Here is a 17,586-nt window from a genome sequence, read left to right as displayed (position 1 = left end):
GCTGATGCCGACGATCTCGGCGATGCCCCTGCTTCTCTGTGAAGCTAGACTCCACCGGGATGGGCACAGTTCAGCTCATGAGATTGTTCTGATCTGGGTAGTTGAAAGTGTCAGCTTCTCCTAAGGGCAAATAGGGCTGGGATTTCACAAAGAAATTTCAGACAAATCCAGCCCTACAAGCAGAACGTTTGTAGAGAGAGCAGTGCTGGAGAAGAAATGGTGTGCAAAGAATAGTCACCTTGAGGGCCCGGCCGGTGGCGTAGCAGTTAAGTTCACGTGCTCTGCTTCGGTGGCCCAGGGTTCCCAGCTTCGGATCCCGGGCATGGACCAATGCACCACTTGTCAAGCCATGCTATGGCGGCGTCCCATGTAAAGTAGAGGAGGATTGGCAACGGATGTTAGCTCAGGGCTAATCTTCCTCACAAAAAAAAGAATAGTCACCTTGAACTTGCAATCATATAGGCAAAAAAACACAGTTTGACTTGGAACTTTTTCCAAAATGCTCACTTCAGTTTACAGGTGTTCATATTAAAATAGCTGTGTAGGAATTATGTATGTGTGTTTTCCCCCTGATAAAACAGAGGAAGGGTTAGTTTGAGCTCAACCCAAAGAAGGCTGAGTTTGTTTCGGTGGAGTCTTAGCTCCTTTTGATATCTTTACTCTTCCAGGAGTGCTAATTGCTTTCTGGTGAAATTAAATATTTAGAGGAAATCTCATTTTAAAAAAGTTTGTTGGTACATTTATAGATATCATAGATACCATTAGAGAAATAAGTGTAGCCAATAATACATTTTAAGAATTTGGAAACCTCTTCTGAACTAAAACTTTGGCAGTTTCTCACTCATTGAGATTTTGTTATTTTATTGAACTTAATCTACAAATTGGTAATTGGTTAAGGAATACCATGCTAATGATATTTGTTATGGTTTGGGAGAAGGTTAACATTCTAAAAATGTGAGCAGATACCAACATGGGTTTTGAAATGTACTCAATAACTTTTACCAGGCATGGTGCATACCACGTCTTATAAATAAATGTACCTTTCATTTCAATAGTAAATGTTCCTTAGAAGGACAACCCTCTCCCTTATGTGATTTTTACTTTTGCACATGAGTAGAAAATGTATATGGAATAAGTTGAGTGTAAAGAATGACGTCATCATGGCATTACATTGGATTTCCCATAAAGCTTTTCTTATAGAGCGTCTGTTCAAGTTTAAGTAGCCTGTCCTCTCATCTTCTGCAAAAACCAGCTGTTTTTCTCTCTCTCTTTTTTTATTATTGCATATCTTCCCACAGAATTCATTAGGATGCACTGTACCTCCAACCCTGACTGGTGGATGCCCTCTGAGGAACAAATAAACAAAGTCTTCAGCGATGCTGTGGGTCACGCCCGGCAGGGGCGGGCAGTAGGGACTTTCCTGCACAACGGTGGCTCGTTTTATGAAGGGATCGATCACCAGGCTTCCCAAGATGAAGTCTTCAATAAAAATTCCCAGGATGGCTCTGGGGATTAGTGGACAAAATCTTTCCACTGTAGCAGCCGGTCCTCTGAAGAGTTCAAATTGTGAATGTCCTGTTACTGTCACCTTAGAGTCCAAAGCATGTCATTCTGTTAGACTTTACACATCCTAAACCTTAACTCTCTTGACCTACTGCCACAGTTCCCAAATAGAAATCCATTTTAGGGTTGTTTGGGAAATCTATGGAGCCTACAACAGACTTTTGGAATATTATATTATAAAAAGAAAAAACTGCAATTGATTTTAGATGATTACTAGCTAGACGGTGAGGGTGAAAAATATAGGTGAGCTCCTGGTCACCTGTCTGAAATCTTCAAGTAAGTTCTGCTCCCTGAGCAGAGCTGGTCCCCAGGGAGATTGGGTTAGTGTTCCTGCCCATGGGAGCAAGTAGAGACATGGAGTTATTTTGAGAGACAAGGAACAAGCATTCTCTTAATTCTAATAAGTTGTCTTTATGTTTTCCAAAGACTCAATTCATACTTCTCAGCAGACGTAGGATAGGTGACGTCTGTCTCTACATTGACAAAGCCTACTAAAAAGAAACCAGAGAATGGAGGCCACCTCTAGTAAGCAATTAATTGGAAGTCAGCCGTATTTGTCAGTTATTTTTACCAAAAAAACATTCTACCATGTGGATCCGGAAGACACTATGTGATCTCTGGAGTTTACAAACAGTGAGTTTTCATTCTTTCAGTCAGGAAACATCCAAAGATCCAAAACTGTTTTCAAATTCTTGATTTTGTATGTTCATAGATCCACAGTTTCCATAGCCTTAACTCAGGCTTTGTTGACACAATGCCAAAGTGATGGGTTGAACAATGAGAATTTCAGTCAGTTAGTTGTTTGGTGCACTGAGGACCCAACAAGTGGTGTGACTGATGGTATTCCCTGAACTGACCAGATGTTCTGGAATTGTGTACACACAGCTTCACGGCCGTTATGACAACTATGCAATGGGCTTGTCTATAATTTTGCTGAAATTTGAGGGTCTTTCTGTGCTGAGTTGATCTTTAGAATTTGCGTAAAACTGTTTCACGTTGTCATTGATGAAAATGTTTCATCCCAGCTGTTGTGTGCCTCCTTCACCCCAATATTCTCTTGAACTACAAGCTCTGGCTAAGTTAACACTGTACCACTGCCGTTCATTTTCCCCTGTTTAATTTGTGGAGCTCCATCTGTGAAGTTAGTAGTGATTTGGTACCATTTCTTATGAATGAATGCTGTAGAGTTACTAGAATCTATTTCTGAGAGCTTCAGCTTTGGAGGCCAGGAGAGGCTTCCTTTATCACGCTGATGCAGGTTACTCCATTCCGTGTGGAGCAAAGGGCTAAATGGGCAGCATTTATTGAAGGCTATTAGTGTCATCCTCAAACATGACTAAGGGTTTTAAAAATTGGTTAGGAATGTATTTAAAATATATGAGCATCCATTTATAAAGGGGGGAGTTTTGCCGTTATTTGTCAAAGTAAAATAATAAATTATCCTTTATGTTCAGTAATTAGTTAGCACCAACTATATGCACAGCCCTGGAAATAGATCCTTTAGCTTTTGTTATGGTTATTAGTTTCATCCATTGAAAAGTTTAATGTTTATAGAAATGGTGATTTGTCATATCTGTTAAATGGTGTGGGGAGAACTAATACTTCAATCCTATTTTGAGCAAGTTAGCTAAAATTTGGAAGTAAAAGAGTTGATAAGGGCACATGCGATGTTTCTTATGGGAACCATGAGGCTAATGTCTTTGGCTGTCCAGGGAAGAGAGATATTTCTTGAAGAGTTTTTAGAAGTCTACGAAGTCGGTATCTTATAAGATTCTTTGGTGACATGAAATCTTGGCCGGAAGAAAAATACCACCATAACCTCATCTGTCTTTCCATTTTACTTTTTCTTTTTTTTTCACATCAGGCTTTGGTTGTCCTTACTGCTGAGTACCGTGTTCTTTTGTTCTATAGCAGCAATATTTGACCACTGCTTTTAAAAAAAAACTTCCAACCCTTATCGTTTTCCTGCAAGCTTGAGATTTCTTCACGTCTTCACATCTGAGCATCATCTTGGAGCCCTGTGTTGTGCTGGTCTTCAGTGAGGGAGATGATGAAGGCTTTTCTGCACTCACTCTCCATAGCCTTCCATGGTGGCCTGCTTACAGATGAGGTGCTTGCACCACTGCTGTGAGAGAGGGTGACAGGAACCTTCAGTTTGGCTGTAATTATCACCTCAGAAGACTACGAGGGTAGGCTCCCTACCCTTTGCTCCAAAGGCACGTCTGGCCTCTTTCCCCCACCCCAGTCTGGGTGAGTTTTTTCTCTACCAGCTGTTTTCCAGTACTTCACAAATTCCAGAATGTTGGAACTACATGTTGGCCATCTCTTACATGTTGGCCATCTCTTACACACGTGAGAAAACCAAGACCCGTAAAATGACTGACTTACTCAGCATCACACAGCCAGTGTGTGTTGCCTCTCCTGGGTCTAGGACCTACAATAGCTGCCCCCGGTCAGAGGTTCCATTACACTCTTCACTGTAGAGTCACTGTATTCCTTGGGCCTCACCCACCACCTGATCCAGGCACTGACAGCCACTTGGGCTATGACATAGCATCTGCTTAGCTGTTGTGCTGTCTCCTCTCCTTGGTCCATGTCCCATGCCACCATTTGAGCTTCACCTTTAAGGTTGGTATGTTACCTGGTTCGTGGTGGTTGCCTGCATGGTCTCCTGATTTTTAAATCAGGGCTTGCAAAGATTGTTCTTTTTTTTTTTTTTTTGGTAAGACCTTTGTGGTCTCTGTAGCAAGGTTAAAAGTTCACCACTAGGAACATTGAATGCTGTCATTGTTCTGTCAGCCCTTCAGTTGATCTCTTTGGAGACCAAAAGATGTTGCTTATTTTCTTGATTTGATTGTCTACATCTTTGTCTGGCACTTGGACAAATTGCTCTTATGACAAGAAGCATAGACTCACATCAGCTCTTAGAATCCTTCTTGAGTCATTTTAGCATTGGTGTAAAATGGGTTGAATTAAAACAGCTCAGGATGTAGCTTCATTGGTGAGAGGGCTGACCTGACACCAAAGACTAAAGTTGCATCCTTGTCAATGCCTAAGTGTGGTCTGTAATCTACCTAATCAGAAGAGCCCATGCCTACCAACAGTGACAGTGTCTTGATGTGTCCTGTGTTTTCCCAAATTAAAATCAAATCACAAAGAGCGTGCCTACTTTTCACAGTGAACTGAAGCCCCAAGTGCCGTTTCCCTGGGCTCAGGATAACCCTTCAATGATCTACGTTGGAGGATGTAGGCCAGGAACCTGTGGAGGGAAGCAGTTACTAAAGTCACGTTTCTCACTCTCTCTTTTGAAGGTGCGTGGTTTAGAATCTCATGGTTTAACCTCAATGTTAAATGCGTTGGAGAAAAACTGTAAACATAGGAATTTTTACTTTCCCTTTTTACTTGAAAATATTTCCTCCAGCCCTTGAACCCGACATCGCTCTCAGTGTTCCTCATTTCCACCACAGTGTTTAGCTTACTGTCACCGTTTGTGTTTCATGAGGCGTCAGTAGGAATGTAGAGGATAACAATAGAGTGTCTGCAGAGAATTGCTATCATCTCCTTTGGTAGGGGAATTGAGAGGTACATGGAGCTACTACACAGCTATAGAACAAGTCAGTGATTTTACATTCTTGATTTTTCTTTGCCCTTCATCACTCATAAACACATTGACCTAAGAGATTTCTTCATCAGAATTATAAGGAGTTATTACAATATATGATTTGATCCAACTAGTTCGTGTATCGGATCTCACTAGAATGGTTTTTAAGTCCAGTAACTATTCTTGTAATATCAGATGTTTTCCCAAAATCTAGACAATAATACAAACTTGGGGATCTATGGGTTCATAATTTCGACATTTTCCTGCCACTTTTATGGCTTGTCATCCTTCTCTTGCTATCAGAAAATGGATGGAGCATCGTGTAAGATGAAACACGCACTATTTTCAGAGAAACAAACATACATTGCCCTCATTTGGATTCAGTCATTCATATATGCTTTAGAATCTAAACTTAATACCCATGGACTACCTCCTTAGTTTTTTCTTAGATTTCAATCATTTTTTAAAATCTCATTCTTGGATAACTTCATTTTTAGAAAAGATTTAAACATATAACTTTTTTCACTCAGTGCTATGTCGTTTTACAGTACAGATCTGTGTAATTTTTGATAGCTCTTATATAGAGATTTTTAGAAATGCAGTAGAAAATGATTTTGCACATATGGTGCAAGTCTTGCTGGTGTGTGTTTAATGTGACGACACCTGCCAAAACTGCTTGGCAAAACATGTCAAATAGAACGTTTGAGTCAGAACTCTAATGTAAATGTGTCTAAACAGCGGTGTGTATCATTATGAAATATTTTTCTAAACATAATGATGGCTTCTTTCAGTGGTCTAAGTACTGAATAAAAATAACCACTTCACTTGGAATAATACAGGACAATGTCACCCAGCTGATGGCCCTCTGCAAAGTTACTTGCATTGTCAGCCAATGGCACTGGTTCTTCTATTTGTGTTACTTTTTAGAGGAGAGTGAAGAGTTGATACCAGACAACATGGAGTGCAAAAATAATAACCTATCAATACTTACCTTCTAATTTGTAAAATTCAAAACTGTACGTGATATATTTCCACATTAGAGACCACTTTTATCCTCCACAGTATATTCAATTGCAAGAAACATTGAGAGGTCTGGACTTAGCTCTTCTAATGACCAGCTTGGTCAGTTTGGCTATTGAAAGCACTAAATTACCAAATTTTTCCGGTAAAGGTGACCAGATTAATTTTCCTCATGACCATCCGTAGCTGGCTAATACAAGAGCTAGGTTTTCACTGAATCACAAGTCCCCAAATTGCAATGAAAATACATCTGCTAAAAAGACCATTCAAAAACTTGTTCATTCTCAGAATAATTGTCCCAATACAAGTGGCCAGATGGGTCTTGGCCATGTTGGAAAACTATTTAGGCCCATCCAAAACCACTAACAACAATAGTAACTATAGCGAATATTCATTGAGTTTTTGTATGCCAGGTACATTGCTACGCACTTTAATGCATCCACTCATTTTAATCCTCACAACCACCCTCTGAGGCTGTTACTGTTGTTACCCGCATTTTATTGATAAGGACACTGCACAGGGTACTCAGCTAGTAAGAGGATCACTTTGGGCTTAGTAAGCAAAATGTCTAGTTGAGTTTTCCCCAGTAGTCAAAGCAGACTTCTCAAAGCCCGTCAAGACTTTGGAATAGATTTGTTTATGCCATCAAGGTAAAGTTGATATTTGTGTTATTAAAAACCACCTTTAAAGTATGTTCATGCTTCAGTAGGAGCATATAAACCATATATCCTCTGGGAACTGCCAAGGTCTCTGCATAAGGCTTGACTTATGTAAGAGCCTATGATGAAGAGTAGAAAAAATTTTAAAGTAGTGAATAAATTAAAATCACTAATTTGTTCACATTTATTTCATAGGTTCCTAGTACAAAAATGCAGGGATGTAAAAGCAAAACTCTGAACTCAGTGAAGTAATGTTCCTTGGGAACTCCTAGATGTTAGAAATGGCGCTGGGCCTCAGGCAATGTTCCATTCACTTTTCCTATTTGTTGTATTTGTAGCCTTAGAACTGATGAGTCTGGTTTGGAGAGGGTTTTAATTTATGATGTCACTGTGAGAACTGTTGTTAAGATTTTGTAGGAAAATACAGTGATCTGTTGATTCTTTCCTGTAGTTTTGGCTTTAACATCTCTTTGGCTGTGTTTAAGTTCAAGAGCTTGCCAAGGCCACGAGGGCCTGGCTTGTGTTTCTTGGGAACGGGACATGCCGGACCATGAGATGGGTCCTGAAGCTTTCAAGGTCACTGGTCCAGCAGGATCCTGCGCAATGTAAGCATTGCCTTTACGTCTTTCCTCTCTGGAACTTCATGTAGCAGCCTAACACGGGGGCCACTTGCCTTTACTCTTTTTTCTATGATGAACACTTGTGGCGAAACTGTGACAAATCCATTGATCTTAATATTTTTATTGTTGGAGTCTTGTTGATTCTCTATGAACAATTTCTATTTGATTGTACTGTGTAGAGTTAACACCCACTAGGGATATGTTAATAAAACTATAAATGCATAGTGTAATATAGAATAGCAAGATTTTTTTGTGAACAATTTATATAGAAGAGTAAGTTGTTTTTTAAGTGTTAGGCACATTTCTTTTAGGAACTTAAAATGTTATAAGAGTTTTTTAAACATTCAATATTTTTAATTATAAGAAACATTTGTTACCGAAGCCAGTTATTTCAGGTGTTCTAATTGGAGTATTGATTTTATTACCTCATATACCTCTAGAATGCCACATGTTCTGTTGGAGATAAAATTGCACAATAAATGTCAAGTCTCTGTTAAGTGTTTTAACTTGCTTTTTGCATCTTTCTCCAATTCATTGAAGAATCTTTGCTGGTTTTTTTGAAAAGAACTTTTTTTTCCCTGACACTAAGGCTTTTCTGCTTGTCTCTGAATGCCAAGAAAATTTTATGTGCTTAATACCCATGTAAAAGGTACTCATTTATGTCAGAGAACTGACCAAAAATCATGCAAAAAATTCATTTGATCTAGTGAATGAAAGGGATATCCAATGATGATCTAGGAGTAACATGTAATCCAAGAGGATTTCCATTCAGTACATTCACACATTATAAACACACATGCTTCCTACTCACAGTACCATTCTATCAGGGAGGAAAAAAACATACAGCTGCTACTCATGACCTTTAAAAATGAACAAATGTTGGGGCCAGTCTGGTGGCGTAGTGGTTAAGTTCGCCCGCTCCACTTTGGTGGCCCGGGGTTCGCAGGTTCAGATCCTGGGTGTGGACCTACACACCACTTGTGAAGCCATGCTGTGGCAGGCGTCCCACATATAAAGTAGAGGAAGATGGGCACAGATGTTAGCCCAGGGCCAATCTTCCTCAGTAAAAAGGGGAGGATTGGCGACAGATGTTTGCTCAGGGCCAATCTTTCTCACAAAAAAAAAAAAGAACAAATGTTGCTTGCTTATGGTTTTCAAACCATGATCTGAGTACAAAAGCAAAGTAGCTATGGCTAAATAAGGTGGCATGGCTGTGGCTTCCCACTTTCAGTTATTGCATAAAACATAAATCTGACGTATCATCCATTACAAAAGAGCAAAATTGAATAAATATCATTTTATAAATCAGACTATATAGTCTGTAGCCAGAATATATAGAACTCTTAAAACTCAACAATAAAGACAAATAGCCCAATTAAAAGTGGGCAGAGGCTCTGAATATACATTGTCCAAGAAAGATATACAAATGGCCAATAAGCACATGAAAAGATGCTCAACATCATTTGTCACTAGGGAAACGCAAATCAAACTACAATGAAATACTACTTCACTAGGATATAGGATAGCTAAAATGAAAAAGACAATAACAGATGATGAGGAAATGGAGAGATTGAAATCTTCATGCATTGCTGGTAGAAATGTAAAATAGTGCAGTCATTTTGAAAAACAGTTTGGCATTTCCTTAAAAAGCTAAATACAGTTATCATATGACCCAGCAATTCCACTCATAGGTATGTACCCAAGAGGATTGAAAACACATCTCTACACAAAAACTTGTACACAAATGTTCATAGGAGCATTGTTTATAAGGGCCAAAAAGTGGAAACAACCCAAATTTCCATCAGTTGATGACTGGATAAACAAAATGTGGTTTAGCCACACAATGGAATGTTATTCAGCCATAAAAAGGAATGAAACACTGTTACATACTACAACATGGATGAACCTTGACAACATTATGCTAAATGAAAAAAGCCAGACAAAAAAGGCCACATATTATATGGTCCTATTTGTATAAAATATCCTAAATAGTCAAAATACGAGGTAGGTAAATTTTGGACAATGCTACTCAGTACACAGTTCACACAATTAAGGAACCAAATGTATTATGATATAATGTCTTTAAAGTTGATTATACATTCATGCAACATATGTTTATTGAGAGACTGATGTCCTGGCACTTCATCGGGCACCATGTCCCAAGAACCAAAATAATAGCCAGTGGCTGGGTAACCATTTGGAGAAAAATGACAAAGATGTATTATAAGAAAATTCCAAGTTCCACTGAGCAACTCATTGTCCCAAATAAAGCTGTATTCCAAAGCTGAATCAGGCATAAACTAGACAAAATAAGTGCCACGAAGACTGTGTCTCTGTCACACCAAGACAGTTAAATTTGACCACCTCAGCCACAGTACATGCCAGTTCAGGGAAAGAATCATTCATATATGATTTGGTGTACTCCCAAATCCTGACTGAATCATTCTTTTTTTCTCTTTTTCTTTTATCCCCCTCTTAAAGTTGACGTTCAGACCTCATGCAGACACAGTCAATGATAACACAGTCTGTCAGGAAACAGATGGCACCATCAATTTGGGAAGAGTTTAATAAAGACACTTGGTACAAAGGCATGGGCAAAGTGGACTGGCACTAAGGGAGAGTGTAGTGTCCAGACCTAGTATCACCAGGGCACTGTTACTAGCGTGAAGGCATGAGGCGAGTGAGTGGTGGGTGGCACTGGAATTAGGGCTGTGTGGAGAGGGCTCCCTGCTGGGACATGTGACCTGCATGTGAGGAACGTAGTTAGACTTAGCAGAGCCTGCAGGGAAGGAGCCAAGGGAATCAATACCCTGACTTCTCTTCTCCCTCCCATCTCCTTCTGATGCTCCCCTTTAGCTGAAAGCAGCTGAAAACCAGAGGGCAGGAGAACCCATTGACGTCCCTACAGGTCAGCCTCCTGGGACACAGAGCAAGGTGGAGAAGGGATCCAGGGAAGATATTCAGCACAATGGATAATGGAGATGAGTCAGATAGTTCAGAGGTCTCTTTGGTTTCACTTCATTGATCCTGATAGTTGACTTCTTTACATCAATGACCTCTTAATTCTTAATAATTTGAAAAGTTAACATTTATTAAATCAGTAGGTTAAGTGCTTTGCTATCATTATCACATTGAATCTTAACGAGCCTATGAGGTCAACTCTAATAGTATCCACACTCTACGGATGAGTAAACTGATGCTTAGAGAGATGTGCCCAAGGTCACAGAGCTGGAAGTCATGAGGTGGTGAAGCCGAGATCCTTATCCAGGCAGTCCAACTCCAGGTGAGACCCACTCCAGTAAAACTGATCTTTGAAGGTAACATCTGTAAGACTCTCAAGACTGACCAAAAAGCTAATAAAATGATTAGGCTAACAAAACAGTAACTGCCTCTTAAGTCTACCCAGCTCTGGCTGATCAAACTATGATTCATCTCTCAATTTGCACAGATGAATATTGGTGCCATTCCTGGGTTCCAGGTGAGTCTTGGTTCTGATTCAGTCCTAACGCTCCATGGATACACAGTCTCAATGCCTCTGCCAACAGTCCTCTGTGATCCTTTGTCCTGAGGTTTAAGAAACATGCTTACTGCTATCAATAAACAGATAAATGAAGTGGGATAAAATACATCTAAAATAGAAACATGCTGGCTGCAATAAATAAACAAGGTGAGATAAAATTCATCTCAAGTAGAATATCTTGGTCCTCATACTTATCAATTGTGAATTTTAATAAAATGGGTTAAACCGTGGTTTTGAAATACAGCTTTAAGATAAACATTCATTCTTATTTCACAAAAATGTTATGGACCAAATAATCCTGATTTTTTTTTTTTTAACCTTCTTTAGTATTAAAATCAAAATTCAGCAAGGCACAAGAATGTTTACTACCACTCGTGAAAAGGAAATATGAACAGTAGGCTGCATGGTTGAATAGAAACAGAGGGACTAGTAAATGTAACTATAAATACAGACATTTTTTAAAACCCAGGGTCTACTTCCCAACAGCAAGTGAGATTAAAAACAGAGACTCTTCACTCTCCACCAGCTTCTAGGGAGAAAGTCAGGCCCTGTGGAGATGTGAGGAACAGGTGGATGAAAATGTCTTCTAGTCTGTGTCTTTTTTTGCACCAATGACAATGATTCTTTCTCCTTCCTGGCAACACAGAAGTATTTTCAATTCAATTCAAAAAACATAATAATTGTGTTTGATTGTGGCTTGTGTTGTGTTTTCTATTAACATTTTGTGCTCAATAATTACCCTTTCAGTTTCTGGTGTATTTTTGGATAGACTATTTTTCTATCTGTATTTTGGATAGACTGCAGAAGAATGTCAAAGCCAAAACTAGGCACATGACATGAAATATATGATAGCTTTAAAATTGGTAAAGATTGGGGAATTCTGTCACATTTCTCTCTCTCTTTTTTTTTTTTCTTTGTGAGGAAGATCCGCCCTGAGCTAACATCTGATGCCAATTCTCCTCTTTTTGCTGAGGAAGATTGGCCCTGGGCTAACATCGGTGCCCATCTTCCTCTGCTTTATATGGGACACCGCCACAGCATGGCTTGCCAAGCAGTGCGTCGATGCGCGCCCGGGATCCTAACCAGCAAACCCATGGCCACCGGAGTGGAGTGCACGCACTTAACCGCTGCGCCCCCGGGCTGGCCACTGTCACATTTCTCTTTAAGGATACCTAATGGGGAAAATCATCATGAATCTATGGGGAACTATAAACATTTGTTTAATGAAGAAATGTATAATCCTGGTGAAAGGCATAAAAGAAATCCTTTCTTTTGTGTTATTAATAATTGAGAAGTTGTGGATAGAAGGAATTTAGAGATCTTCTAATTCAGCAGGCAATTAACATCACTTATGGGAAAGTAAGGCCCAGAAAATTCTAGTAGTGTGCTCAAGTTCATGCAGCTATTTACCAGCAGTGCCTAAATGAATATCGAAATAATACAGTCCCCTAGAACCGTAAGGTTTTTACAACCACTTGTCCAAATTTCTTATTGGTGTCTCCATTTATTCTTTGGCTGCAGGGAAGCCCAATGTTAAGTTATACCTTAGTATTCCCTTAGCTCAGCTTTTCTGGTATGCTTATTGTCTACCACTGTCAACCATCTTTTTCTGTTCTTGTCTTGGCATTTATCTGTGAAAGTTTTTTGTCACGGTGCTTTATTATTACAAGCTGTGTATTTCTACATGGAAATAGGTGAAGTCAGATAAGTATATTAGAATGCTTCCTGGAACGTAAATTGTAGTGTTCAAAACCTGACCTCAGAAATAAGACATTTCCTTCACCTCTCCCTACCACCTACTCCCCACCAACTCTAACACTAACAAAAACATTACAAACTGTTTGCTCCAACTTATCAATCTGGAATCTACCTTCTCAACCTTGCTGTCACTTCCCCACAGGGGTTCTGTCCCCTCTTTGTCTGCAATGAGGATAGAGTCTGATGAATAAGGAAAAGTGAGGAACTTGCCCAGAGGTAAGTAAGACCTGATCCCTCCCTCCCTGGAGTCCTAGTTAGGAGCCTTTGAGCAGAGCAAGCTCTGAACACAGATCTGCTGTCTGACAGGAGCTGGAAAGGGAGGTAACTTAAGGAGTGAGAAGCAACTGTGGTTTTAAGCTACCGAGGTCTCAGGGTTTGTTTGTTCCTGCAGCATAACCTAAGTCTATCTTGACTCGTATTACAAGAGTGATTCTGACTCTTGGGTCAAGACCACTCTGAGAATCATAAAAACTAGGGACTCTCTCCCTAGATGAACATATACTCAGGGTTGTCCAGGAAATTCCAAGGGGTTCTTGAAATGCCTAAAGCTTATCCATGGTCCCCATGTTAAGGACTCCTAATCTAGAACCTTCTCCTCTGCTCAGAATCACTTTTTCCATGACAGCTTATCTTACGGTATTTTGTTTCTTCCCATAGTACTTGTTGGCTACATAGAAAGGCTTTGGAGTGAAATATACTGCTCTAAAATGTTAACATGAAGTGCCCAAATTGTTAGTCTGGAAAGAGGGTATCAGAAAGATAAATGAATGAGCCTGTTCCAAAAATGAAAATTCCACTTTTAAAAAAGCATCGTGTTTAGACCGGCCCCGTGGCTTAGCCGTTAAGTGCGCGCGCTCCACTGCTGGTGGCCCGGGTTCGGATCCCGGGCCCGCACTGACGCACCCCTTCTCCGGCCATGCTGAGGCCGCGTCCCACATACAGCAACTAGAAGGATGTGCAGCTATGACATACAACTATCTACTGGGGCTTTGGGGGGAAAAATAAATAAATAAAATTATAAAAAATAAATAAATAAATAAAAAAGCATCGTGCTATAGTCGTTATTGAAACAAAGCAGCTTTGCTCCCCAAAATACCCTAAAAACTAATGCGTATACCTTCTCAAAATTATGCCAAGCCTTAATCTGGTAGGTTCCTTAATATTAAAAACTTTATGGTACACTAATAAAAATATTTATAAGGAAACATTTTTTAAGGACAATTATTCCACACTAGAAACAATCCTTCCCACTTAGTTAGCCAGACAAGCCTGCCCATTTGTATTGCAGGCTGGCACACGCTGCAGACTCAGCCACCCACAGCATTCCCCTCATGCCCCTGCCCTCCCCCCGCCCCCCTTTGCTCTAATCAGAAAAGCAAATGGAAATGTTTGAGTGCCTTTGCTCTGTGCAATGATATCTGTTCAGAGAGCAGATGTTTCTGTTGCCTAGGTTCTAAGGGCCTAACCACGAAAATACTTGGGGAGAATATTTAAAATCTGGTCGCTTAAATTTGTTCCTAAAATAAAGCTACTTTTAGAAACAACCATATAATGACCCAATGCTTCTGTAAAGTACCTTTAAAGTCGTTATTTCTTGTCTCTTCCTGCTCTGCCTCTTACCCAACATCTAACAAAAATTAACTTTAGTTCCATTTCCCTTTTGAGCTATCTGAAGCCAAACACCCATTTTACTTTATATTTCCTTTTATTTCTTTCTTCTTCCTTTTTTTTCTTCTCTTTTTTAAGCATTTGTTGAGCGTTTAGTGTGTGCTGGATGCTATGCAAGTGGTCAGTCCTGGGCCCTGCCCTTGGGTCTCCAGTTCCCTTTCACCAGAAGAAGATGGGGCATGGAGGAAGAGTGCTGGGATCGTTTCAGAGAGACATTGACGCACCTTTCACACCAGCTGCAGCTGGTCCCTGGGCTCCAACCAGTGGGCTCTGGTTGGAGAGAATCAGAAACAGCCCCTGCAAGATCTGGTCTTGGTCTTGGTGTGGCAGGGAAGAGGGATCCTCCCAGTACCACGCCTGGCTCGGTTTCTCCCAGGACACAGCTCACAATGAAGGCAGTAGGATCTGGGTGTGCCCCTTACGTGCTGTAAGTTACATGGTTATAGCTGATCTTACAGCTTTTTATAAATGATCCACATTCTTTTTTTTTTTTTTTTTTTTTTTTGGTGAGGAAGATCAGCCCTGAGCTAACATCCATGCTAATCCTCCTCTTTTTGCTGAGGAAGACCGGCTCTGAGCTAACATCTATTGCCAATCCTCCTCCTTTTTTTTTTCCCCCCAAAGCCTCAGTAGATAGTTATATGTCATAGTTGCACATCCTTGTGGTTGCTGTATGTGGGGCGTGGCCTCAGCATGGCCAGAGAAGCGGTGCGTCAGTGCGCGCCCGGGATCCAAACCTGGGCCACCAGTAGCTGAGTGCATGCACTTAACCGCTAAGCCACGGGGCCGGCCCCAGTCCACACTCATTTTTAAACAGAGTGCTGGAAGTGAGACGTTTTCTTCTAAAGTCCTATGGTTAAAGCCTATGTTATAAAGAAAAATTCCTAGTTAAATCTTTATTCCTAAAACCATCACCCTTTTATCAGAGTGGAAAGAAAAGGATAAATAACTTGCAAAACAATTGCAGGTGACAGCCCATCCTATTCAAGAGACTACACTAGAAATATCTTGTGAAAAGTAAATCACTTGGGTCCAAGCATACTAAAGTTGAAAGAATTGTTTTATTACTAAACTATGTCATTTATTGTCATCTTCTGGTTTGGTGGCTTTGTGATAGTTGCAAAGTCTTCAATATGTTGGTAAAAGAAGAAAACGGCTATTCTCATTGAATTTGTGGATAACAATGAATAGCCACAGGAATATCCTGGAAATTTGAAAGGAAAACAAGCAACATCACCTGGTAATAATTCTTTGGGGGGGAGGGGACAATCTCCTCAAATCGTTCCAAATAGGTCATCCTGTTATCTATCATGGTATTCGGTTACTTTCATAGCACTTATGACAATATTATAATTACATATTTGTGTGATTCTTTGTGTAAAGCTTGTATGCCTCATGAAACTTTTAGCTCTATGATGTCAAGGGACATGATTAATTTTTTCCCCTTTTTATGTCTTTTTCTAGCACAGTACCTGGCATAATGCATGGAGCTCCAAAATATTTTTTAACATGTTAGTGTACTGTGCTCATATATGTGTATATACATAGATGATGAACACAGCAAAAGGCTTTTAAAGATTTGAAGAGATTTGTGGGAAATAATTTAGGTTGTGCTAATTGTGGTCAGTGAGAAACCCTCAACTGGAGAGAATCTAGGCATACACTGACCTGTGAGCGAGAGTGAAGACAGATGGGAAAACCCTCAAGAAATAATTTTATGTAGCTTCATTGTAATTTGAAAAGTGAGAATATATTTTAGTTATATAGGCATGCAGAAATTTAAGTGTCAAAAATATACACCACCGATGAAGACAAAAGCTTAGTTCTCCAAAGTATTCTACACACACAAGTAGCTAGAATGCATACACACACACGATACTACAACACCTTGGCATTAAATAAAGTGCATAGACCTTGAAAGACACATAGAACCTGAACTGAAACCCCAGCCCCAGTACATCCTGGGTGTGTCATCTTGGGCAAGCTATTTAAAGCTATCTGAGTCTCAGTTTCCTTATTTGTAAAATGATATCTACTTCTTCCAGTTAATATAAGAATTAAAGCTAACATCTTGCTATTTGTTTTTTGTCTCATCTTTCCTTTATTCCTTATTCCTGCCTTGTTTTGGATTAACTGAGTATTTATTATGATTCCATTTGATCTTCACTGTTGGGTTATTAGCTATACCTCTGTGTGTGTGCATGTATGTGTGTTTTAGTGGTTGCTCTATGATTTACAATATACATCTTTAACTTATCACAGTCTGCCTTGAAATAAAGTCATACCATTTCATGAATAGTGTAAGAATCTTACAATAATGCACTTCCATTTCTTCCTTCGTGTTCTTTGTGCTATTATTGTCATATATTTTAATGCTACATTTTATAGGTTTTGAATTCAATTCCATTTTGGTCAAAGAACATACTTTGTATGATTTAAATCCCTTATCTTTATTGACACTTTTTTTATGGCCAAGCATATGGTCTTTATTGGTAAATATTCTGAGTGCCCTTCAAAAGAATGTGCATTTCTGTTTGGGGGTGGAATGTACTATAAATGTCAAATAGGTCAAGTTGGTTGGCAGTGTTGTTCACATCTTCTATATACTTACTAATTTTTCGGTCTACTTCTATTGATTATTGTGAGAGGGGTGTTGTGTGGATTTCTCTATTGCTCCTTTCAGTTCTTTCAGTTTTTGCTTCATATATTTCGAAGCTCTGTTTTTAAATACCTAAATACTTAGGGTTGTTCTGAACTTTTGAAGAATTAACCGTTCTGTCATTATGAACTAACCTTCTATATCCCTGGTAATACCTTTTATTCTAAAATCTACTTTGTCTTATATTAAGACATCTATTCCAGCTTTCTTTTGATTGATCTTGGTGTGGTATAGCTCGTTCCATCCTATTACGCTTAACCTATATGAATGTTTATAGTTACAGCGGATTTCTTATAGGCATCATATTGTTGGGTCTTGCTTTTTTTATCTAACCTAACAATCTCTGCCTTTTAATTGAAGTGTTCAGACTATTTTACATTAACTGCCATTATTGATATCGTTCGGTTTAAATCTATCATATTGCTATTGGTTGTCCCAGCCTTTGTTTCCTTTTTTCCTCTATTTCTGCCCTGTTTTAGATTGTATATCTTTTATGATTCCATTTTATGTCTTTTGTA

At 39.4% G+C, this 17,586-nt stretch overlaps 1 protein-coding gene across 2 annotated transcripts in view; it reads left to right on the top strand.

Annotated features, from left to right (window-relative positions):
- BEND4 (BEN domain containing 4) overlaps positions 1–3,888 on the top strand; it is a 32,939-nt gene extending 29,051 nt beyond the window's left edge. The window contains exon 6 of one of the 2 annotated variants that reach the window (XM_058546977.1): positions 1,299–3,888. In XM_058546977.1, the coding sequence (XP_058402960.1) occupies positions 1,299–1,516 (218 nt within the window). In that variant the 3' untranslated portion in view covers positions 1,517–3,888. The remainder of the gene's footprint in view (positions 1–1,298) is intronic. The other variant, XM_058546978.1, reaches the window with a different exon arrangement.
- Positions 3,889–17,586: the final 13,698 nt, after the last annotated feature.

The sequence above is a fragment of the Diceros bicornis genome, chromosome 8 (genome assembly GCF_020826845.1).
Source record: "Diceros bicornis minor isolate mBicDic1 chromosome 8, mDicBic1.mat.cur, whole genome shotgun sequence".
Taxonomy (NCBI): domain Eukaryota; kingdom Metazoa; phylum Chordata; class Mammalia; order Perissodactyla; family Rhinocerotidae; genus Diceros; species Diceros bicornis.
Note: the sequence above shows the minus strand (reverse complement) of the source record. Positions and strands in the feature narration are given on the sequence as shown.